Genomic DNA, 27325 nt, shown 5'->3' with positions numbered 1-27325 from the left:
GTTCATATAAAGATTAAATCACTATCAAACTTGTTGGTAACACTTTACAATAAGGTGTTATTAGTTAACATTAGTTAATACATTTATCAATGTTAAAAACAACTTGTGATTTTAATAATGCATTAGTAAATGCTGAAATTAACATGAACTAAGATTAATAAATGCTCTAGAAGTAGTGTTCATTAGTTCATGTTAACTAATGTAGTTAATTAATGTTAGCTAATGAACTTTATTGTAAAGTGTTACCAATTTGTTCATGTCAGAAGACTAAACATACGATAACACTTTACAAATACGATTTATTAGTTAACCACTTTAGTTAACATGAACTTAGAAGTTGTGCTTGTTAAAATTAGTTAATGCACTATGAATTAACAACAGTGTTTTTATTAACTAACATTAACGTATGAATAAATACTGTAATAAATGTGAGTTCACTGTTTATTCATGTTAGTTAATGCATAACTAACATTAACTAATGGAACCTTACTGTAAAGTGTAACCAAAATAACCAAAAACGCAGCAAAAAAAACACTATTAAACAATTTTAGTGCAATAAACATTAGTGTAACTGTGTAAAATAACTTAAAATCTACAAAATGTTCTATTTACAGCATTCTTTATACTTTCACTTGCAGTAGCGGGTTAAACATTTCAGAGAGCTGAAGATATCAGGCTGACTGGATATTGGATTGCTATTCAATAGCCATTTGCAATAGGAGCCAAATTCTTCTCACATTACAAAGCGGCTAAAACCAAGCATTTGCTCTTAGTTTTTGTGCACGTTAAAGGGGTAGTTTAAATCAGGCATCTAACACACACATACACACATAGTTCGATGTGATATTTGACCTCTCTCACCCCAGAGCGACCACAGCGAAATGAAGCCACTCATTTTCATACTTCAGCTGTGGCCTGAGAGACAGTTATGGTGAGAGGTTACACAAAGACCCACACAGACACACACACACACAACTCGCACACACTCATCATTCTGGTGCAGCGGTTTGGTCAGAATTACTTCAAAGCTGGACTGTCTGAAATCAGAATCATATGTTGCTGACACAGCCTTAACGCAAAAATACACACAGAACCGAACACATAGTTGCTCACACACACTCGACGCAGTCACACGGAAGAGAAGCTGACCCTAAACAACCCTTAATTTAGTCCTTTTTAACTCCCTTAATCCTGAAAACATTGCATAAACCATTAGAGCCTTTCTAGCAGCCGCACACTCCTCCTCCTCTGGTCATTACGTGCATTTCATGCAGTGATAATCGCAAAATCTTGTGACTGCTCGCCATTTTTCACTTTCCATCCCCTTGCTTTTTTCTCTTTCCATCATTTTTAGCGCTCCCTCGACTGTATGACGGTACTGTTTCCATTGTCATGCTTTTCAAATCAACTTCTCAAACACACGTACATACACACACACACATCTTTTTTGACAATTTGATATCTTTCAGCAAGATCCGTTTATGGAGCTAAAATTTTGATGAATGAGTAAATGGCTGGTGGTTTGGTTTCTAAATCAATAAAAAAAATGGCAGGGTTAGAGCTGATCTCTGTCAATGTAAACATCACAATCAGGTCACTAAAACGTAGAAATCGTTTAGAAATGCTTTTTAAGTTGATGTCTGAATCGTGAGAGCTCAAATCAATCTCAACCAACAGGTTCTGCATTAAATCCACATTTACACAATGGCCCGGGATTCATTTCAAACCTGTACTGCTTCATGACAAGAGTGACTGACATGATCAGCCCAATGTCTTTCTGGAACACACACTGGAATAAAATCAGGCAATAAAAGACAGCGAATTCTCCGAATCTCCCTTCACAATTAGAAACAGACACAGAATCTGACCAAGCACAGACTTACTGACCCCAATCCAGACGTAGAAAAAAAACCAAACAATAAAAACACACATAACTTCATGCATGAATGACAGCGATGTCAAAAGGACTGCATATTTTTGTATTCATGCCTAAATGAATTTGATTGCAAAAAAAACCTATAAAATGAGAAATCCTTTTTATTTGATGGGTTGAACTTTTATCACCCGAATGAGCTCCATACTACAAAAGCTATTTTTTTAATCAGTTCAGTATTTTCATCTTGTTTTCCACAAAAAAAAAAAAAAACACGAAACGTCCTGGAAACAAAAATACTTAAATAATACTTGTTTGGTAACATTTGTTGCAAAAAACAAATCTGAATATAATTTGTTCGTGTCAACACTTAGAATCCTAAAATTTTATTAAAAAACAACAAAGAAAAATACTAATGAACAATTTTACTATGGTAAACATTAGTGTAACAGACTTTACATGACAGAATCATGAAAAACAAACAAAAACAAAAATAAAGCATTTTTGAAGGTTAAGAAAGTTTTTTTTTTTTCCCCACAGTTTAAACAAACCTCACTTTTTAGCCTTAAGCATAAATGGTAACACTTTACAATAAGGTTCATTAGTTAACATTAGTTAACAACTTTAGTTAACATGAACTAAGAATGAACAATACTTCTACACCATCTTCTTTAATGTTAATTCCAACCCTTATTAATGTAGTATTAAAACCAAGTTGTGTTTAACTAGTTAATGCCCTGTGAACTAACATGAACTAACAATAATTTGCACTTTTATTAACTAACGTTAACAAAGATTAACAGTGTAATAAAAAATATTGTTCATTGTTTGTTCACCTTAGTTAATACATTAACATGTTAACAAATGACACCTTACTGTAAAGTGTTACCACATAAACAATTTAGTTATATTTATAGGTAACACACTACATTAGTTAACATGACCTAAGAATGAACAATACTTCTACAGAATTTATTGATCTTAATGTCAATTTCAGCATTTACTAATGCATTATTAAAATCACAAGTTGTGTTTGTTAACATTAGTTAATGCACTAACATGAACAAACAAACTGTTTTTTTTTTTATTAACTAACGTTAACAAAGATTAATAGTGCAAAAAATGTATTGTTCAGTGTTCGTTCATGTTAGTTGATACGTTAACTAATGTTAACAAATGACTCCTTATTGTAAAGTGTTACCGATTATGTGAGATTTATTTTAAACATGCCAATGGGGTATAAAAAAAAAATAAAATCATTGCAAGCTGTATTCTTTGGAAACAAGGATTATAACTTTACATACTTTTGTTAATTTTATATTGTTTAAAGGATGTTTCGACATTTTTACCGGAAAACAAGAGAAAAATACAAATTAAAAAATAATTATTTCAGTGCACAGTACAAAGTCTCTGGGTCACTTGAGCTAACTGTTGCGGCACAGCTCGACGGGAGAAAGTTCACATGTATGGCTCGGAGGCTGAGACGGAGAGACGAGAGCGCAGACCCGGCCTGGTTCAAAGAACCTCTGCAGACAGACTGGAGACGATCTGACAAATAGTTACACGGATAAAGGAAAAGAGCGAGGAGATTTCAGTGGCTGGATTGGCCTCTGGAGCCAGTGCGCTGAACCTCTGTAGAACCTACATAGTCTAAGTATTGACTTGAGTATTCTGGGAAGTGTTCAGACTTCTAGATGAAGCAGTTCTAGATGAGTTCAGATTCAAATTACAACATTTCCCATGAATTGATAAGTGAATTGAAATTACAGCTGAACTACAAAGACAGAATCAAAACGGCTCGACAGTGGTTTGTAGAAAAGGATTTAAGGGACCGTTTTAAGGGTACGACGCGGGTGGCATGACGATATGGTGAGTGTTGAGCTCTGCAAAAAAGGAAACTTAGTCAGCATCACAGAAATCAACGTACTGAGGGTACAGGAAAGGCACAGAGGCTGAGAGAAAGAAACTCGACACCCAAGCCGAAAGAGGCAAATATAGTGACAGGAAAAACAGCAGATTCTCATGGATGGATAAAAAGCACCTGGAGTGACACTGTAGCAACTGAAAAAGCCTGACAGACACGCTCAAGGCGGGTGGGCAGAGCGACGCGTGATGATTTGTCAGTATTAGGGAGGTCTGCAGCAGCGTGTATCTGCTCACACACAATCAGAACAAGCTAAACGCTAGCTATTCATTATCAAACCACAAGACAACATTTCATTAACATCGAGAGCGAACAAAAATATCATAAATGTCATAATTAAAACACGCCATAAACTTCAACCACAAGAAATGGCAGGACGCACAGAGCGGGTTTCACAGTACACAGTAAAATGCTTTTTTACTTGGGGATTTTGAGAGTGTAATTAGTTCAGTATGCTTCCCTGAGTTTGTGTGCGTTTCGAAAAAGTTTTAGTTAGTGGTCAGTTTAGACGTCTGGAAACATCTTGCTTACATTTAACACACACAAGGGGAGGTTTATATTGAAAAGCATCTTTAGTGATGCCAAACTACACTCACTTTAGGGATTTGCTGTATGTAAACAATGTAAATGTGACATACCAATAGAAACGCTACTCAAGAGGCTTTTTTCTGAGAAGCGAACGGATGCGTGTGAAACTGTCACGCTCTAAAGTCTCTCGCTGAGTTATTAACTCGGCTGACCAGTGAAAACAAGATGACCAGACAGCAAAAAACCACTGAACCCAGAACACAAACACATTTCAGCAAAATTATTTTAACCAGACTCATCCTGTTTACCAGAGCGAGATAAAGGAAGCTGGTTGCTAGGGAGTCTGTATGTGTGTGTGTGTGTGTGTGTGTGAGCGTTTTACTGGATCTAATAGCAGCCCTGCTGCTTGCTGGGGGTGTAGTTGTGGTGATGGGTCAGTAGAGGTGAAGTGGATTATGGGACATGTCTGGGCATCATGGCCAAGAGACCAAAAACTCAGTGAGGCACGACAACCAATGAGACATGCCTGACTGAAAGTGTCTCTCCTTCCCTCCCACCATCCTTGGGGAAAGAGTTAAAAAAAGACAGCGGGGTAAAAGGGGGTGGGTACACGGAGCCATAGAGAAAAGGGGACAGAAAGAGCGTGTTACATTCACCATGCTGTTCCCTGCAAAGGGTTTAGCATGCATTTATGCTGGACGTGTTAGAAATCTTTAATTCTGAATGAATGATTAATCAGCGCTTCAGTACAACTGTTGCATGCTGTTTGTGGCTGGAAAATCATCGCTTACTGAAAACCTCCTTCACAAAAGCTTGACTGTGCCATTTACAGATTTACACAACCATATTACCATTACTATGGAAGCCTCTTCCTGCCTTTCCGACTTTATTTGTCGTAACTGTGGCTTTATTTCTCATAATTGCGACTTCGCTTCCCACAGTTGTGACTTTATGTGTCACATTGTGATTTTATTTCTTATTTTAAACGGTGTTTGTCATTTTCAGTGTTATTTCAATAATCCGTTTTTAAGTCTAAGGCAGAAACTGGCTTCCATGTATGTGACCCTGGACCACAAAACCAGTCATAAGGGTCCATTTTTCGAAATCTATCAGCTGAATAAATAAGCTTTCCATTGATGTATAGTTTGTTAGGACAATATTGGGCTGAGACAGAACTGAGGGTGCAAAAAAATCAAAATATTGAGAAAATCACATTTAAAGATGTCCAAATGAAGCTTTTACTAATGCATATTACTAATCAAAAATTACGTTTTGATATATTTACAGTAGGAATTTTACAAAAAATCCTCATGAAACATGATTTTTACTTAATTTCCTAATGATTTTTGGCATGAAAGAAAAATCAGTAATTCTGACCCATACAGTGTATTTTTGCCTATTGCTACAAATATACTCCAGCGACTTAAGACTGGTTTTGTGGTCCAGGGTCACATATTACACAAGCACATACTTTCTATTGACTTCCATTGTTTTTATACAAAGCTAATGATATTTTCTATTCTTAACCATACCCCAAACTATCACACAGTCTCTGGTTTAAATTAAACAATAGCGAGGACCTTTGGCTGGTCCCTACAATGTCATTTCTGGTTTTACTACTCTACTGGGGACATTTGGACCCCATACGGCAGGCAAACTCTTACCCAAACACATTTAGCAAGCTATCTAAAATGGGACTTCTCATTAACTTCTATTTAAAATTAAAGTTTTTAAAATTCTTTAATTCTTTAATTTAAAATTCTTAGATACAATAGATACTACAATCGAATAAATCTAATACATCTTTAGGGATTTTTAGTAGTGAATCAACTCTCTCAGGAAAAAATGTTTAAAAGGTGTTTACTTAAGAGTACTACAACCTGTCAATGGGACAGTACCCTATTAAAAAGAACTTTTTTTTTTTTTTTTTTTTTTTTTTTAACCCTTAAAGGGACAGTTCATCCAAGAATGAAAATTTGGTCATTAATTACTCACCCTCATGTCATTCCAAGACCTTCGTTTATCTTCTGAACACAAATTAAGATATTTTTGATGAAATCCAGGAGCTTTCTGACCATGCATAGACAGCAACAGAACTGACACATTCAAGGCCCAGAAAGGTAGTAAGAACATCATTAAAACAGTCCATGTGACATCAGTGGATCAATCTTAATTTTGTGAAGCTACAAGACTTTTTGTGCACATGAGAATACTTTTTGTGTGTATTTACAGTTTTATTTGCGCACAAAAAGTAATCTCGTAGCTTCACAAAATTAAGGCTGAACCACTAATGTCACCTGGACTATTTTAATGATGTCCTTACTACCTTTCCAGGCCTCGTGTCGTGTCAGTTGTTGCCAGTCTATGCAAGGTCAGAAAGCTCTCGGATTTCATCAAAAATATCATAATTTGTGTTCAGAAGATGAACAAAGCTCCTACAGGTTTGAAACAACATGAAGGTGAGTAATTAATGAAAGAATTTTCATTTTTGGGTGAACTATACCTTTAAGGGTATATACTACTTTAGGGGGTAGATATGGTGATCCTTTTAAGTGTACAGCAATTTTTGCAAATATGCTCTGATAGTAAAAAAAAAAAAAAAAAAAAAAAAGATTCCTAAAAGTAAAACTGGAGTTACTTACAGGTGATGTAATAGTTTGTCAAGCGTTTGAATTCAAGTCCCATGTAGTTTGGACTGAACTCCTGGAACTTGATGGTGAATTTGATGTCTTTCTCTGGTTTGTTGCAGGTCACCAGCACATTGGGGTCCAGTATGGTGCTGCAAGACTCGGCCTGCTCTTTCTTCACCAGGTAGAGTTTATAAAACTCATACGGTCTCCCCATGTCCCCTTTGGGGCAGATAATGTCCAGTTTGTCACCGATTTCTGGGTAGATCACCAAGCCTTTCCCAGACACAAACCTGCAACACAAAGCACACAAAGTTACAATAAATCACAAACACATTTATAAAGTCTTCTGACTCTCAGTAGAATCTGCATCTCGGCGGACTTCACGATCTTGAGAGGAAAAACTTGGGTTCAGATAGCCCTCCAGACTGCCAAAATCCTCCACAAAATGCTCCAGAGGGACTATCGCCGTTCCTTTTTTCCTTTTAATAACATATTTCAAAATATAAAACAATTCCAAATATTAAAGAAACAGAGCAACAGAAGAGCCGAGTCAGAAATGAGCTGGACAGAGATGGAGCTGTATCTGCTGACTAGGATTTATTGGATAGGGAAAGTGAAGCATCTCACTTTATTTATTAGAGTTTATAATTTATGGTTCATGTGCTGATCAACACTGCTTGCACATTCAGGGAATATATGATTCATTCTCAAACTTGAGAATGTGTGTGTGCGCATGCATGTGTGTGTGTGTGTGTGTACAGGGAGATGATTGCAACACAGCCCTTCACACATTTTATTGCTAACCACACACAAACACACACAAGAACAAATGCAAATACACAGACATGCCCTAACTATATACGCATACGCACAGACTAAAACACTTAGACAAAAATCCCCTAAAACTACAAACAACATATGAACAGACACAACACACACTCCCTCTAATCAAAAGACGTGGACACATACTACATAATGGCAAGTAAATATACAAAGCCTTTAAATAAAAAACACATCAGTGGAGAACTGATATATGGTCTTGATAAAACTCAAATATTGTCTCTGTATAATGCAATTCTGCTGGTTATTTCTGCACTCCTGCACACACTCCTCCCTGCGGGCTGTTCGCTGGTTTAACACACATAAGAGCGTACAAAACATCTTCACAGACGGATTAACAACAAAAACCTTTTAGTGGGGCACAGGCTTTCGTCTTTTCATAAAATACACTGTATGTGCGTTCACGTGCCTGTGTCTGTGTCTGAGGTGTGTACAGGATTGTGAAATCCAATTATGACTGAGTGATTACAGCCATTGAGAAGCACAATTATGTTCTCAATGAGAAGAAGGGAAACAATGGGAACAGATAGACTCGTATAAACAAGAATACAAACACACACACACACTGCACTTATGATAGCTTACAGTTTTTTGAAAAGAGCAGAGAGGAAACGCATCAGTAACTAAAAAATGTACATGAAAAACAAAGCAAACAGCAGTGGCATGTAAATTCAGGATTTACAGAAGAGTGATTAAAATGTCAGTGGGGATGCACTATAAATATTATACTCATTTTTTTTTATCTTTCAAAAACAATGTTTTTTCATTGTGTATTACAATTAATCTCAATCAAACTGCATTTAGGTTATTTTGATATAAAGTAAAAATTAAAAATACAGCTAACTAATAGAATAAAACAAAATAAAAACATGGCAACATATTAAAAAAACAATTATCTGTTTTGCAAATAAACTCTTCATATTCTCTTTCGCTCACCAAGCCTGCATTTATTATTATCCAAAATACAGCAAAAGCTGAAATATTTTTACTATTTATGATAACTGCTTCCTATTTGAATATATTTGAAAATGTAATTTATTCCAGTGATCAAAACTACATTTTCAGCATCATTACTCCAGTCTTCAGTGTCACTTGATCCTTCAGAAATCATTCTAATATGCTGATTTGCTGTTCAAGGATGCTTCAAATTGATCAAAAGTGATGATAAAGACGTTCGTAATGTTACAAAAGATTTCTATGCTGTTCTTCTGAACTTTCTATTTTACCAAAAAAAAAAAAAGAAAAAAATTCAACTTAGCTGTTTTCAACATAATAATAATAAATGTTTTTGAGCAGCAAATCAGAATATTTGAATGATTTCTTAAGGATTCATGTGACTGGAGTAATGATGATAAAAATTCAGCTTTGAAATCACAGGAATAGAACTTAAATTTGACTGTTTTTGCTGTACTTTGAATCAAATAAATGCAGGCTTGGTGAGCAGAAGAGACTTCTTTAAAAACATTAAAAATCAAAAACGCTTGACTGGTAGTGTATATATACACACTACTGTTCAAAAGTTTTGGGTCAAAAACTTACTGAAAAAAAAATCATTAAAATAAATTAATATTTTTATTCAACAAATAAGCATTAAATTGTTAAATTGTTCAACAGCAAAAGACATTTACAATATTACAAAATATTTAAATTTTAAATAAATTCTGTTCTTTTGAACTTACGATCTGTCAAAGAATCCTGAAAAAGTATTTTAAATTCATTTTAAAATACATAAAAATAGAAACTTTTATTTTAAATTGGAGTAATATTTTATAATATTAATGAATTTACTCTATTTGTGGTGAGCATAAAACCATTACTAGACTTTTAAACGATATTATACACTGAAAATAAAATGCTAAAAACCAATGAAAAAAGATTCTGTATATATTGTTATTATTATTAAAGACTTTTTTAGACTTTTATTTATTTTAAGTATTACTAAAGAGAGAGTGAAATTGACACCAAACTGAGTTTGGCAAGACCCAATAATGCTAATCTGGCGTCTTAAATCCTGACATACATACGCTGTGTTTATCATATCATGAGGTAGCAGGTGACAGATTAACGTTTAATGTTGTAGCACTTAATAAAAGCAGATATCTGAGGCGTCGACATGCCGAACTGGAGAATATCTGTGTGCGCGTGAGAGAATGACAGATTTGCATGACTGAAGGAGTTTTGCAGGGTTAAACTCTTTGTGTGACATTTGCCTCCTCTGTCTGCGGCCTCGTCTCTGTTCCTGTCTATCCCTTTCTTTTATCCCTCTGTTTCTAGATCTCTTTTCATCCCTCTCTTTTTTCCCCATCAATGAAGATGTCAAACTCGTGCCCTTCCTCTGACGGCCGGCTATGACTGAACAAATCAGAAACAGAAAGAGAAAGCGAGCGAGGAGGAGGAGGAATCTGACCTCCTCAACTCTAAAGAAAAGACTTCATCACTTCCTGTCAAATCAGCAGCTGCTGCAGACTGAACATTTCAGAAGCAGGACCTGAGAGGGATTGTTTGCGAATGTGTGTGTGTGTTGGAAGCTAAAGGGGTTCAATAATAGGCAGTGTACTCCCTAAACACACAGTGCTGATTCTGAGATCTCACCAGCAAATTTAAAATCATTTAGGTAACCCTTCCTGTTCCTACAGGAAGTTAAGGAGTTGAATGTGTGCCTGTGTGTGAATGCGCCATGCGTTTGTGCTGTGTGCGTCCGACAAGTCAAACAACCAGGGTGTTTTTTCTTTCAATTAACACTTGTTTACTTTGGTAGCGCTATGAAATTGTATATATATATATATACACATACCAGTCTTAAGTAGCACAAGTATATTTGTAGCAATAGCCAACATTACTTTGTATGGGTCAAAATTATCAGTTTTTCTTTTAAGCCAAAAATCATCAGGATATTAATTAAAGATCATGTTCCATGACAATATTTTGTAAATTTCCTACCATAAATGCATCAAAACTTATTTTTTGATTACTAAAATGCATTGCTAAGAACTTCATTTAGACAACTTTAAAGCCGATTTTCTCAATATTTTAATTTTTTTGCACCTTCAGATTCCAGATTTTCAAATATCATATCTCAGCCAAATATTTTCCTATCCTAACAAACCATACATCAATGGAAAGCCTATTTATTCTGGTTTCATATTATGTATAAATGTCAATTTATACAAATTGACCCTTATGACTGGTTTTGTGGTCCATGGTCACACACACATACACATACATATATATATATATATATATATATATATATATAAAATATAAAATTTTCAATAAATTGCTTTATAACTCAGTAACAACCATTATATATCGCATAAGATATCCTAATAATTCTCAATAATATTATCAATAAACGTTACCCTTAAGTGTTTTCCTTATGTAATTAAGTAAATATAAAAAATAAAATATATTTCAAAAATATCCTTTGTGCCATAAAAATATTTATTAAAAATATTAAAAAAAGGCACAAAGAACAACAAAGTTCTAGACAGCCAGACATAATAAACAAACGCCATTTCCTGTATAAAATTGAATTAAATCAGTTAGACATTAGAGAGTGGGGGAGATGTCTTAATTCAAATTGTAAATGTAATTATCCACACACACACACACACATATACACTTCAGTTTCTGTGCACTGTGTGAAACTGAGTTAGACCCACAAGCTTGCACACATACACTCTCTCTCTCACACACACACACTCAATGAGAGGCCTCCTCGCTTTTTAAACAAGTGAACACGGGATTAGACCAGGACTGAATGGCACCAATTAAATACTGAATACAGCAGCCATGCAAATCAGCCTCATTCAAGAGGGAGAGAGAGAGAGAGCGACATAGACACAGACACCTCTTAACACACAAGCGACTACATTCTGAGAAGGGGCTGTAATCACATGTCTTGGCATTAAGTCTAACCTCCACAATGGACCGACAACGGCAACTCGTATATACACAACACACATGCCTTATTTTAACATTTAAAGACTGGAAAGTTCAGTCTTATTTTTGGTGTGTAACATATCCAACTGGAAAATGTAGTCACCTATCTCTCATTAAACAGACACACTCGCACACTCGCACACTCTCAGCGTGGAGACGCCGGGTGTATGTATAGAGTGTGGTGGTCATGTGATTGTCCACTCTCAAGGCAGAGCTCCTACAAGTGGCTCTTTGTCTGCGAGAGTAAGAAAGAGAGAGAGAGAGCGAGCGACAGCTTACACATATCCCACTCACAATAACAACTGCACACAAACTCACACACTCAAAAAACACACAGAGCCTTGGGCATCTTGTTGAGAATGAGAGAAATGAGTGAATGGAGTCTAAGAGAGATGAGGAATCTCCATAGCAGAGCCCCCCATCCTCATTAATTCTCTCTCTCTCTCTCACACACACACACACTTCAGATAAACATTTAGCATTTTTAGAATAAAACACATTTACTTCATTTCTATATTGTTTTTACAAAAGACCTTATCTTTGGATGTCTCCACTTTGAGGTTTTGTCAGATTTCGATCACATCTGAAGACAAATTAGCTCTTAAAGTATAGCTAAACTAAAACCTACTTCCGAAAAAAGTTGAAATTTTCTTCCTGATTTAATTAAAAACAGTATTTGCTTAATTTAAGAACCGGTTTCGTACTTTAACACAGCTAAAAATTTATTTGAAGGTTCATATCCTGCATGAAATCCTCATCTAAACATATAGGCTAATCCTTTCATATCCTATGTGATAGAAACACAGAATGGGATTTCTGGGATTTTTAGTCAGCGGGCAATAGTGCACCAGGTCGGCCTTGGAGCGATATGATAACCCTCCGTCACACAATCAGACAAAAGTACATTGTTTCACTTGATTCGTTTCCTGCTGTCTTCCTGCAGTTTTTCACTTATATTACTTTCAGGCTAGAGGTTAGAGGTCAAGCTAAAGTTCCCTACTGAACTATCAAGATCTGCAAATATGACAGAATTCACAAGAACTCCTGCGCTTTATTGTTTACCAGTGTCATAACATTTCCTTTCGCCCTGATCCCCGTGTAGGAGTGGTGCTGGTGGTATGGGTGGAAATCACCAGGTATAATCACCCACAAAAGAATAACAAAAATATTTTAGTTCACAATGCAGTGCATTCTGCATTTTTTAGCGGTGATCACAATACCCTTGACTTATATAGTTTCATATTGACTCATATTGTTTTATTGGACTGCTGTATGAGTTTCTTGTGACATCTGATCGTTTCACATCAAGCTTACAGGAAGACATCTGTATGACAGGTCTTCCCGTAGTGCAAGAAGATATCTTACATCTGTTCAGCCCTGAAACAATGACTTGAGCCACTGTAAAATCTCCTTAACTCCCAATTCACACGAGAGGACAAAAATTAATTGTACAGTTTTACCAACTTTACAGAACCTGTTCATTTTGCTGCAAACAGATAATAACAGTAATATGTGAAATGGCTAAATAACTACAAGCAATACCACTACACATTTTACGGTACCACTTTATTTTAAGGTGCCCTTGTTACCTGTTACACATACTTACTAATATAATAACAATAAATTATGCATAATTACATACAAGTAACTTTAACCCAAACCCTAACCGTAACCATATAGTAAGTACATTTAGTTAATAATATTACTCAGTACTGTATAATTACACTGTAACAAGGACACCTTAAAATAAAATGTAACCCACTTTACAATGTGTCATTTGTTAACAATAGTTAATGCATTAAATAACATGAATTAACAATGAACATTATATTTTTACAGCATTTATTAATCGTTAATGTTAGTGAATAAAAATATTCATGTTAATGTTAGTTCACAGTACATTAACTAATGTGGTAACTTTGCAACAAGGTTCCATTAGTTAATGTTAGTTAATATATTAACTAACATGAACAAATAATGAACAATACATTTATTACAGTATTTATTAATCTTTGTTAATGTTAATAAAAATGTTCATAGTTCATGTTAATTAACAGTGCATTAACTAATGTTAACAAACACAACTTGTGATTTTAATAATGCATTAGTAAATGTTGAAATTAATTAAGATGAATAAATGCTGTAGAAGTGTTGTTCATTCTTAGTTCAAGTTAACTAAAGTAGTTAACTAATGAACCTTATTGTAAAGTGTTACCACTAATGTTAACAGATACAACTTTAACTTTTGTGATGTATTAGTAAGTTTTGAACTTAATATTAAGTATGATTAACAAATGCAATATAAATATTGTTCATGATAACTAATATAGTTATTTAATGTTAACATAGTTTTTAGTTTTTAGTTTTTATTAATGTAGTTCATTTGCAAAAACTTTTTAATGATTTTCATATAAAAATCATGTTTTTTCATTGTGCATTTCAATTAATCGCAGTCAAACTGCAGTTGGGTTATTTTGATTAAGTAAAAACTACAAAAACAAAATTAACTAACACAGTAAAATCATAAAAACATAATAAAAAAAAAAAAAAAAATATATATATATATATATATAATGTTTTATTTATTTATTTAGTATTTATAATTTATTAAATATTTATATTTATTATTTATTTATATTAAAAGCATTCTATAAATTGGGGTATATTTTGTGTATTTTTAAGTTATTTTAAGTTAGCATCTTTCTGATTTTCTAAACAAATAATCTAGTCTGACATAATTTAAATGTTTTTGTCTGTCCTGCAAATGACCTAAAATGTGGCTAGCTACTTTTTTTTCCAAAAGGGCAGCTTGACTGCAGTCCAACCTAAGTAAGCTACCATTTCAAACTATTTTCCAACACTAATGAGTGTATAAAATGTGTTACAACTTTTGTGTGGATGGCAACACCACAGTTTTGCTAAATAACACTTATCTATAACCGCAAAACAGCATTAATTTAATTAATAATAGCATTCATAACCAACTTTACGAATCTCCTCGCCTGAGCTCCAAATGCGATGGCACAATAGTAGCAGTTGCTATGGCAGACAGTATATATATTTAGGGTGTAAAGGGAAAAAACGCAGCCAGAAATGCTCATATTTACTCTGTCTCTCCACTCTCTGTCAAAGTCTGTCTCTCTCGTCTTGTCTTCTCTTTCTCTCTTTCTCACACACACACACACACACACACACACACACACTCACACACATATTTGCTCTCCCACTCACTGTCAGGAGTATTGTGTTTGTCTGAGTGTGAGATGAAAGGTATGAATTCCTCCAGAGCTCCTCCAGGATACCACCGTTAAACACACACACGCTGAGTATAATATCTATGCTCTTAATGTGTGTATGGGTGTGTGTGTGCGAGTCACAGGTCACAGTGATGCAGAAAGAGTTTCAGTGTCTATGTGTGTTTCTTTCTCACAGAATCTCACATTACAGGGCAATTAAAGCAACTGCAAACACACACACACAAACAGGTTATACTTGGCTGACAGCTCACTCTGAAATGCCTGGGAGAAAACAGCAAAAGAAATCAAACACACACACACAATGACAAAATTGTCATTTTACTAATAGCAATGTATAGTTATCTGTGACCGCATCACTGATTCATATTTACACCTATTAGAAATACAATAAGAGTGACAGAGACACTCTTGGGAACTAAAATCAACAAGCGAACAATGACAAGTTGTCATTAGACACTAAACAACTCCATCATCACACTTTATGTGTGTGTGTTTCAGCATGTCTGTCATGGTAATGTAGACTAGAATAAGTGTTTGTACCTTTTACCCTCAGAAACTAAACATCTTACATTTTGGTTTCACCATAGTGACAACATTTCAGATTAAATGGTTTTTTAACAGGTGATGATACCGGTACGTGTTTAGCGGTATTTTATCAGTCAACACTGTTTAATTGCGATGCTTATTTCCTCTATTACACTGAGATTATTGAATGCGGTAACACTTTACAATAAGGTTCATTAGTTAACATTTCTTAATTACATAAGTCAACATGAACAATACTTCTAATCTTAGTTAATACTGATTTCAACATTTACAAATGCGTGATTAAAATCTAAAGTTGTGTTTAGTTAATGCACTGTGAACTAACAAGACCTGTATTTTTATTAACTTACGCTAACAAAGATGAATAAATACTGTAATACATGTATTGTTCATTACATTATTACATGTGTTAACAAATGACACCTTATTGTAAAGGGTTCATCTAAAGTTAAATCTTTAGAAACAAAACAATTTAATAACGCTATTAAATGTAACGTGGCTTTTTTCAAAATCTTTTCCCATTGGTTTTTAGTGTTCTTTCTGAGTAAAGTCTCACAAAGTCTGCTTTATTTGATCAGAAATACAGTAAAAACTATGATATTGTGAAATATTATTACAATATAAATGTAATTTATTCCTGTGATGAAAGCAGACATTACTTTAGTCTTCAGATGATCTTTCAGAAATCATTCTAATATGCTGATTTAATACACAAGAAACATTACTATGAAGGTTAAAACAGTTCATATATTTGTGGAATATTGATCATTTTATTTCAGGGTTCTTTGATGAAAGAAAGTTTAAAAGAACAGCAATTATGACATAGAAATCTTCTGTAACAATGTAAATGTTTCACTGTTACATCTTAATGAATGCAAACTTTTAAACAGTATAAAACTGTCCATTTATCAGTTAATTTAGCAGTATCAGTCAGAATTATAAAAACGTTGCATTCATTTGCACAAACCCGATATATTGTCGATATCAGCAGATTTAAAGTAAAACCTGATTTATAGGCCTTTCTTGTAGTGAGGTTCCTTTTTGTTTTTAACAGGTTTCACTGCATTTGTGAGGACATTTCTAAAATGTAGGCCTCAGAAGCACAGCCAAACCTGTTAACACATACAAATGAACAAACACTTTTTTTGCTCATGTTTTATGAATTAGCCGTGCGGATGTGTGTGCGTGAAGTGTGTTTTCAGCATTGTTTTATAATTAGATTTTCCATTTGTTCTGTCCAGCTGCAGGCAGAGATCACTGTCTCACCAATAATGGCTCTAAACTCCTTCTCCCCTCCATTTTAAATAATAATGAGCCTTTAAAATGGCTGATTCAGACGTATCCCTAAAAGCAGCTTTCCACAGCTCCCAGACCAGTAAACAGCTTTCAGCCTGATCTATCTGTGGGCGTCCTGAGCCTGATATTTGTGTGTTTTCAACCAGACCTAAGATCAGTGACTAGAGTTTGATCTCCCGGTGTGCGTCCAGGAGTAAGTCTTCTAATGGCAGGTAACCCTAAGCAGCTTAAAACCTCTGCGTGAGAGATCTGCTCTCAGGTCAGCTGGAGCTAATAAAGGTTATTGTGATTTGAAACTGCATGCAGAGAGCGCTGAGCTCAGATCAGCAGCAGATGAAAGCAGGCTGGAGACTTCAGCGTCTCTGATGCTTTATAGCAGCATTTAGCTGACTGAAAGCGTGACCATTTCTCCGGACACACACGCACACACGCGGGCAAGGAATGATGGGTTTAGTGAGTGTGATGGTCTGAGCTGTCGACTGGAAAGTGGATAAAAAGGATGGAGGAGCTTTGAACTCTAAAAGGGTGTGACTGATGGCCCGCTGTGTGTGTGTGTGTGTGTGACTATACGTAGCAGAATTTAAGCAGACTTGCAATGATTCTTTTTGTTTACATGCGAGCATAAATGTGTTAAGAGTAGATATATATACCCATAATCCAGCAGTGTGTACTGTCTCACAAAGCCAAAAGAGAAAGCAAACACAAGTGTGTGAATGTGCACACAGAGAAGTGAAGGAACCAACAGATCGCAAACCTCTCCTTACAGAACGCTAATCATTTCCCACCTCACGCCCTTGTGTTTGTTGTGTGTGTGTGTGTGTGTGTGTGTGTGTGTGACAGGTTCTCCAGATTTCCAAAGTCACTTTGCAGGGAAGGTTGCAGCTGTTGCACAAAAGGGAAGCATGTATGTGTGTCGTTAAGGAGAGACACATTATGGTCAGATCTTTCATGAGATGGTTTAATCGTGATGATACAGCGCTCTATTGCCTCTTTAAAAGAAACTGGTGTTTAACGTCACAGGTTAGTTTGTAGTTTATGAGTCTAGGTATTTGCATAATGACTGATCAGAAGAAGGAGAGAGGAAACAGTTACAGCTACAGAGAGACGGGAATCCGGCCCTATAATGATAAACACAAGCATCCACCCTGAACCACAGCACTGTAGTGACTTTATCCTGCAACCTATGTGACCCTTGTTGCGTTCTAAGCAAACTTTGGGTGTTTGTCATGTGTTTGAATGGGGTGAACCATAGATATGGGTTTAACTACAAAATAAAATAATTAAATTTAAATATTTTTTTGTTATATATGTAACCCTGGACCACAAAAACCAGTCATGAGAGTACATTTTTTAAAATTGAGATTTTTACATCATATGATATGAGCTGAATAAATAAGCTTTCTGTCGATGTATTTCTTGGTTAGGATGGGACAATATTTGGCCAAGATACAACTATTTGAAAATCTGGAATCTGAGGGTGCAAAAACATCAAAATATTGAGAAAATCGCCTTTAAAGTTGTCCAGATGAAGTTCTTAGCAATGCATATTACTAATCAAAAATTAAGTTTTCATATATTTACGGTAGGAACTTTACTAAGTATCTTCATGGAACATGATCTTTACTTAATATCCTAATGATTTTTCGATAATTTTGACCCATACAATGTACTTTTATTTATTGCTACAAATATACCCGTGCTGCTTAAGACTGGTTTTGTGGTCCAGGGTCACATATTACATTAAAAAAGGGACAAATAAATGTACAGCTGCAATAATTTAATCTAAAAACAAAAAGATCATAAAAGTACATTTTGACTCATGCGCCTGTATTCCACGCGACGGCTTTGTCAGGGACAAAGGGACAAAGACAAATTATTGGTTCTCAAATCTCATTCAAAACGATACGTTCAAAAAAAACTCGGTGTGTCTTCGGGGCAAGAAATTTCGAATGGTTAATTGTGTAAAAGATATTTAAGTGCTTTGGTGGAGGGGAGAATTTTCAGGGAAAACTGACTTGAATTTCAGTCTGTTCCTCACACAAAGCTATCATATTGCTTCAGAAGACAGGAATATACCGCATGAGTAAAAATGACTACTTTTATTGTACTTTTATTGTGTTTTTGCCCCTACTGAAGCCTGATAGTAAAAAGTGTCTGCTTTCATTGTAGCTTGGATATTCTGGAATACAAAAGCATTTTGTGCATCAGAGAAGACAGAAAATCTTACAAGTCTGGAAAGATATGAAGGTAAGTAACTGATGTTTGAATTCCCATTGTAACTTTAGAAGTTAAGGCCTTGGGTAAAGTAATGATAACCTCTGGAAGGAGTTGAAATGGCACAATACTGTCATTTTGGTGGTGGTACAGGATAAATACAGGACGAAGGAAAAAGTATAGTGGGACTGTTTACAAAAAGTTTTCGTTGTTTACAAAAACGCAATGTGGCGGTACCATGATACAGCAATGTTATCAGATGGTATTGCTGTGAAAGTCTGATTTATATCTGTGCACTGATGTTTAGCATATTCATAAAGCCACGGAAACCACCTTAAAGGAATATTTCAAGCAAAACTAAAAATTCTGTCATAGTTTACTCAACCTCATGTTGTTACAATTTTGATTACTCTTCAGTTACTGACGTCTATGAGGGGAAAAAAGAGGCATTTCTCAAAATATATTTTACTTTGCACAGAAGAAAACAAATCGGGTTTGAAACAATGTGAGGGTGAGTAAACGATGAGAAATTTGTTTTATTTTTGGGTCAGCTGTCCCTTTAAATAATTAGCACACGTCACAGAAATCCCTAAAAAAGCCTGTGTTTACATGTCTACCTAGTTATCTAAACACCGACATTCCGGCACAGACTTCTGCTGTTTATAAATAAAGCTAATTATAATTACAACACACTGACCATAACCCTAAACCCTAATAGAAACATTTTAGCCTTTTGAGTTAGTTGATTTTGACCTCTGAGGATATCCTGGGCCTCCCCAAAGGGAGGTTTTGTCAAAATTTAGCTAACTTCTGGGGACAATTTTGTCCCCAAAGTATAGCTAAGTAAACCCCCCCAGCAGCTGCCACTGCTCCTCTTCCGTCGTGTGCTCCAACAGAGCCTACAACTACAAACATTACAGTCCTTAAAACAACACGGGCGCTGGGCTCGGAGCGCGTCTGTGCGTGTGAGAGCCGTTTGAGGAGGCTGTGAGAGCCCAGCGGTCATGCTTGGTCAGGGACAGACAATGTGCGTTTGTTACTTAAGCACTGTTGTTAATGAAGCCCTCCCCATGCGCGCACACACACACGGATGTACAATAAAAATTAGGTTTCACGCCAACCCCTCTCGCTTTCTCTCTCCGTTATATAACGACTACAGAAATAGGGTTTTAAGTTGCAAACTGAATCCCCGTTAAAATGTACAGACTTTGTAGACATAGTTAGACTCGGGATATAGAACCCAACTCACACACACACTCTGACAAACATCCACAACACCGTGAAATGCTATCAACGTTGGAACAAAAGCCACTTCACACACACTTCAGAGAGGAACAGGTCTGTTGTGGAAATGCCGGCTGAGACAGAGGGAAGTGTGTGTGCGAGTCTGCGTGAGTCCTCTCTTGCTGTTCAACATATTGAAACTCTGACAGAGTTAATCTCCTCACTGTCAACTCCTATTATAACACCACTGATCATGACATACACACACACTAACTCATGCATACACAAACACACGCACACATTCATGCGCACACACTCGTAAATGCACACGGACACATGATTGAAAGTAACACGACTCAGAGTAATTATTACTGCTGTGGATGACTGAATATACGCCCAAACATGTCCTAAACGCTCCCGAACAGTCACACAGGCGTCCGTGGAAATCCGTAACTTTGATCGCAGTCGAGGCCAACATGATCCCCTAGGAGGTCAAAGGTCATTTATGTCTTTTCATGTCATCGTAATCAGATTTTTCAGGCCCAAAAAAATGCTTTTGGAAATTTCGACGTTCACGAGTTGCGGCAAATCAGTCAGCGCAGGCTGTAGCAACAGGTCGGAGCCGCTCACAAGGATGCAGGTTTAAGTCTGGCCTACATTGGCAGGCTTATTTCACACTTTCCTCTAATTCTCTTTTATTCCTTAATTATTTCTTAAAAATCCAACACCGACTGCTTGAAAATTCTTTCTTTTTTTAGTAAAACTCAAGTCATTTCCAAAGCTGTATGACCTGAAAGCTATTTTGAAGAGTGGGATTCATAACAACACTTTTTCATAATATTCTCTAGCAGAAAAAAGTAGTATTTTCAGGCAGTTTGTGTTGGATTTTTTGTACATTTTTAAAGAGTGTTCACGAGCTAAACAGGATGTTTAACTGCTGCTTTAGACGGTTATATGTGCACATAGAAGTTGCTGATTAAGACTAATTGTGCACCACAGACTGTTGGGTAAATGAACAAACTTGTACGCTTGAATACACACTCACACACACACACAAGTAAAGTACTTCAGTAGCATTTTTGAGCTAATGAGAGACAGATTTCCAATTAGCTCCTCATCTCCTCCCTTAGCACTGGAATATGGCCAAAACACACAGGCACATTCATACATACATCATGGATTCCCACTTACTTTGTCTTTAAAAAATCCAAAAGAAATTGAGTTAATTTGCTGCCGTTCATCAGAAAATTGTTTCTGAGCAGCTAGAGTGTTTACTTGATAAGCGAGTGGCTGCCAAGAACTTGAATGTAGTAAAATTATATTAATTCGAAGCTGGAAGAATCCGATGACGTACGTGGGAAGCAAAGCGAGTCCTCGTTTTGCTGTTTGTGTGTGCGTTTGATTGGGCGTATAGTGTGTGACACATTAGGGGAATAAGATATAACCTGAAATCTCTGCCTCAATGTGATAATTGTCCCAATGATTAGCTACTTTATTCTCTCTGTCTGTCGCTCTCTCTCCATTCCCAGCAGACTCCACTTCTCTTTTCTTCCCTCAAGGCAGAGGAAGGGAGGGGAGGGGTGTCGCTTTTACATTTTTCTCAGTCCAAATTATAGCTGTGAACCATGCAGATAGGAACAGAATTATACATCTGAAACCAGCGGTAAGTCTGTGCGTGAGCGCGTATGTGTAGTTGTGTCTAGAAGTAATTAAATTTACATAATTGTGTCAACAGAATAAATCAGTGAAGCTCTTGTTCCACCAAATGTTTCTTCTACAGAAAACGCAGCGGTAGCTTTTGCATTCAGTAAACTTTGCGTTTTGCTGATATAAATATCAGAGTGCTGAGGGGTGGAGAACGCAGGCCGAGTTTTTCTAATTTTACAGTCCTTCAATTATATTTCGCATTCAGTCTGAGAGTAGTCTGACCTAAAACACAAATGGCACATTATTATGGGTAAGAGAGACGTCTGTGTGTGAGTGTGTGAGCGTGTGTATGTATGATGGCCTTGCTGCTGTGAGTCTGGTAAGAGGTTTAAAGGGTGACTTGGACTTAGTGGTGGTGGACGCTCCCATATGTCCGCTGCAGAGAGTGTGTTTGCCCGAGGCCCATATGTCTTTATGAGAGTGCTTAAGATAATCTTTGCGTTCAACGACCAATTCATCCGCGTGCATCGAGATATTGCGCTGTTTTAATGAGACTGATATATGCAGACGTGCCTCTGGTTAAACTCAGAAACGTTCACTAATAAACTACTCCGATATTATTTTTCTCAACTTCACACACTGTTTGAAATTTTCTTTTCTTCAGGGTCTCTGAACCTGGGACTAAGCAACACACACACTCATGCACAGGTGCATACACGCACATACAGAGTCTGTAAGTAAATAAACATTAAGTACTTAAAACAACATGCAGCAACTGTGGTAAAACAGACCAGGCCAGTTTGAGCATCTGCTGTGCCGTGAAGCTCAAAGCTGTTTCAACGAGTTAAACAATCCACACACAGAGGGGCTCCAGTGACTGATCTGAATTTTTTTCCTCGCAGGACGAGAAGCTCAAAAGTTGCTGATTTTTAAGATATCTCTAATGGGTTTAACTCCTGCATACAATTAAAATAAAATAATAATGAAAAAACTCTAAACGTTAATTTTCCGTACTTTGAATCTTGAAGGCCCAAGTGCTTTGCATGTAGGAAAATGTTATTTTTCAACATGTATAAAAAAATGCAAACTTGCAAAAATGTAACATTACAAATAAATGAAAAAGATGTATATGAAATGTCTGAATTAAGAAGCTGCATTCAATTAATTTTAGTAAAACTTACAGAAGTAAAATAACTGTATTAAAGTAATTCAAAACGTCATACAGTGCTTAAAAGATATCAATGTATTTAATATATAAATGTTTCAGAACACATCTGTTAAGCTTTAGATAATGTAATAACGTTTAACTATATTTAATCAGGAAAGTTGTTACAAAGTGTTCCCAATTTCTAACCAGCTAACTATTTTATTTTCCGTCCTCTCCTTCCTAACTCAGTTTAAGCAGGAGAACAGTAAAAATGCAAACACAAAACAAAATAAACGTATGTTCATTTGTAATTTACGATGCGGTTTTAGTATTATAAGCACAATTTATGTTTTCGCGTCGCCTCTCGGGTTCTCACATGCTAAAGTTTTCAAGTTTTTCGCTCATCTTTTACAAGGCCAACCGAGAGACTCCTTAATTAAAATATTCCCCCCGAGATGAAAAACACATGTGCACTATTCCTGTCCCCCTGTTTACGCTCATAACTCAGTGGCTGTGTCTCAAAACCTTTTGAGCTGCCTACCAAGACGAACCTACGATGCATAAAATGCTGTCTAGGTGCCCAAAAAATGCTGTCAGGGTAGACAGCTCATTAGGTTTTGAGACGCAGCCAGTTTTCCACACAGATGCTTAAAGTGCAAAACAAGACATATCATGTTGGTGGTTTTTCACTGAGCTGAAAAATACGCACATCATGATGACTTTTGCGAATGCAAACTTAAACAATGAGCTTTCTTATTCTGTTGAGTCAAGCTTCAGTGGCGTCTCGAGTCATTATTCAGGTTAAGTAAACATGTTGGACGCTCCCTTGAACGTTTTATGAGGAGCAATCAGGGAGATTTTATGAGCGTCTAGGAAACCCCCGCTTAAAAACCTATTAACTCTCTCGACACAACTCTGATTTGACCAATGTGACAGGCGCAAGAGCCACCGGGCCGCCGGGATTTTGGGCAGGCCGGTGGCGGAGCGTCAGCTCCCCTCTCATGGGAAAAGAAGAAAAGATAGACACGCCGAGAAAGAGAGAGAGAGTGAGTTTCGTACTAAAAAACAAAGCGTAACATTAGCAGATCTGCATAGATCTAATTTGTAAAAGTATGTAACGGAGAAATTAGGCCCGCGTCAAGGCCACACGTTAATATGTATCCGAATTCGTAGTTAAGAAAGCCAAGAGGTTATTAAAAATTACGATCCTTCGCATAAACATTTAACGAAGTTGTACTAGCATGAAAGTGTTGTCGAATCCCCGCTCAACGAGGGATTTTGTGAGTTGATGAGAGGCGGCGGTGGAGTATGACAGCTGTGTGTTATATCCCCGGGAGAGAGAGTGCGCTCAGCGAGAGCTTCATGTCATCATGCCGGAGAGCGAGCCGTGATACAAGTAGCGGAGATTTTCAGATCGGACTGCTTAAACTGTACGTCTATTTCGTGAGCAGAAGTCAAACTATTGATATCACTAATCTGAGACTGTAGGCTACATTTCGTGTTCTTTCTACGAGATTTTACACACGCGTTCGTGCACTTACTTGGGATTTTGCGAATTCCACACGACAGACTCCAGTGATTTGGCTGCGGGTAACGCGTATCTGCACATGGCTGTCAGAATCCAGAGGTAATATTTCCACGAGCCGTCACTTCCAGCCATTTTACGCGGTTCTCGGAAAGACACAAGCCAGCAAGAAGATAAGATCCTTTCGATCGACTGTACTCCGGGTTGCCGAACCACATGCAACAGAGTAGGTTAGGCGTCCAAGCGGAGGGGCTCCATGGCTCAACTTCCAAATCCAATTTTTCTAGCGTTGCCTGTAGGAGAAAAAAAAGGTGTAGCACAACGTTGCACAGGCGGCTTCTGGGCCAACGTTTCTCTGTTACCAAAATCGCTGCTACCTCGCACTTAGGTAGACGGCAGCGCGTAACTGTTTTATTGTACTCATCTATTAGTTGAGCTAGTAGCCTCACAAAAGGTCAAATCACGCCAGATAGGGGGTGAGTAACATGCACACAGGTATAAGGACCATCAATCCCGTGTTGGGGTTCGGGTTGGTGGACAAATCCGGTCCAGATCATGTGTCAGATTTAAAATTAGACTCCTTTCGCTTTTGATCCCAGATCATAGAGATGCGCTTTAGATATGCAACAGTTTTTGTCCGAAATTTATCGACCTATATCCATGTTCAAAGTCTCCACGAACAAAGCTTAACTGTCAGTCACAGGACTGCCAAAAATGTCTGTCCACTTCCATTTGGATTTTCTTTCAAGGAGAACCATGAAAAGTAAACTCCCGAGTTTTGCTGCTATTGTAAGCTCTGGCGTTTCAGTGCATGCTGATAGACGGGATATCAGCTACTGTCCGCTCCTGGCTGGCGTGCCGAAAAGGTGCACCTCAGTTTCGTCTCAAGGATATAAACAGATGGGGGAACTCCAGCAGTTCGGTGCTTCCTCTGCGAGTTAATGACTCGTCTTTTAGCCTTGGATCTTGTTTGGAGTTGTTCGGCGCTCAACCGTGGATCCGGTGCGTCCGCAGTCAGTCCCGCACACCGTTCACAGCGCAGTGGCTCGCGATCCATCACCTCCACTCCCACCGAGCTTCTAAACCCCGCCCTGTTTCGAAAGAGACCAATCAGAGCGCACGTTTAGAGCGACGTCGCAACATGGTGTCCCTCTCAGTACAGCGAGTTTCGGAGAACTTCAACTGCGAGACTGATGTATGTACAAAAACATATAGTGAAGTCTAGTATTTTTCCTCAAAGATAAGATGCTCAGAAGAGTTTAAGATATTGACTGTCTTAAGTTTTTTTTGCAGAGTAAGTTAACTATGCCGCAAATTAATGTTTTCCTCAGACAGCGCGTGGCAAAGCTGACTGCTCGTTACTATGGCTACTCCGTACGTTTATCTCTCATGTTGTATTTTAGTTTCCCCTCTCGGTTAGTTTATCATTTTCTGGAGTCTTTTTCTGGAGTCATTTGAATACGTAAGTCTGTTTTATATTCACAACGCTTCACGGCTCACAGCTGAAAACACGGGTCTTCACCGTAAAAGCGTTTAATAACAGATTTAGGATCATTATCCCAAAGACATCCAAGAGAGTGACACTAATGATATTTGATGGTCAAACAAAGATAACGCTAATCCTTTCAGTAGACAATACCGCCCCCTATCGACTGCAAAAATAATTTGAATGTTTCAAACTATAAATTATACATTTTAGCTTTTATTTGTTGTTGTTTGAGTAAAGCATTACTACAGTATACTCTAAAACAAACGGTGACACATATGACGTGAATTAAAATTGACCTAGTTTATATCTTAATAATTTAGGTTGCCCATGACTGATGGCAAATCTGACTGTAAGGTCTGTGACTAATTTGTATGTCTTCCTCCCTGAGTAAGATGTGATTCTGAGTGACATATGGTGTCCTGTCAATCTACTATACATCCAATCCAATCCGTGTGTGTGTGTGGTTCTTCTGTGGAGAGCCATATGTCTTGAGGAGGGTTAGTCCTCCGGCGTGTGTTTAGATAACATGAGTGCGGTGTAGCTTTTACTCTTTAAGCTCTTGTGTGTGTGTGAAATGTCAGTTTATTCATTACCCACATTTAGATCAGGTCTGAAAGAGCGAGCCATGCATTTAAAATGATATATATGCAGTCATGTGATCTGTTTAAGGCTGAACGTCATCATCTCTTGTCAGAATGATAGATGACGTTTAGTTATCAGAGGCACGTTTTGGTGTTTTCTGTGATTCTTTATGCAGCTTTGTGTGATTCACATGTTCTTTTGCATAAGTACAATTATCTGACCTTTTCTTATTTTTCCAGTACTCCGAGCTAAATATAGCCCCTCCACCTTAGCCTGAGTATAAGACCTTTCAGCCAGTCACACGCCCTCTTTTTCCTCTCCTCTATTCTTTAAGCTGCTCTTTCTGTATCTGAGATGATCCGACGTTTAGTACCTCGAGCCTGAACTGAAAATATTCGTTGCAACAAGCTCAGAGAGAGCAAAACCACACACACCCAAGAAGAAATTACTGGAGCGCATTTGTCAGCAGCTATTCACTAATATGTCCACACTGCGGTCTGCACACAGTTACTAATAAACCAAAAGCACACATGGACTCACAGACCCACACATATATATAAAGCACTTTGAACTTTGCAGGAAAAGTTGATAAAAAGCATGCACATGCATATAAATGCACTACATTTCAACAGTTTGGGGCCAGTAAGATTTTTTTACATTT

The 27325-nt window shown here is 37.0% G+C and overlaps 1 protein-coding gene across 1 annotated transcript in view; it reads right to left on the bottom strand.

Annotated features, from left to right (window-relative positions):
- The window catches only part of efnb1 (ephrin-B1), a 43239-nt gene extending 17591 nt beyond the window's left edge, over positions 1-25648 (bottom strand). The window contains exons 1-2 of the mRNA XM_051109513.1: positions 24610-25648; positions 6968-7245 (exon numbers count right to left, since the gene is read on the bottom strand). Coding sequence (XP_050965470.1) covers positions 6968-7245; positions 24610-24728 — 397 coding nt within the window. The 5' untranslated portion in view covers positions 24729-25648. The remainder of the gene's footprint in view (positions 1-6967; positions 7246-24609) is intronic.
- Between the last annotated feature and the right edge of the window lie 1677 nt (positions 25649-27325).

The sequence above is a fragment of the Labeo rohita genome, chromosome 5 (assembly GCF_022985175.1).
Source record: "Labeo rohita strain BAU-BD-2019 chromosome 5, IGBB_LRoh.1.0, whole genome shotgun sequence".
Taxonomy (NCBI): domain Eukaryota; kingdom Metazoa; phylum Chordata; class Actinopteri; order Cypriniformes; family Cyprinidae; genus Labeo; species Labeo rohita.
The sequence above is the reverse complement of the archived record's forward strand: the minus strand, read 5'-3'. Positions and strand labels throughout refer to the sequence as shown.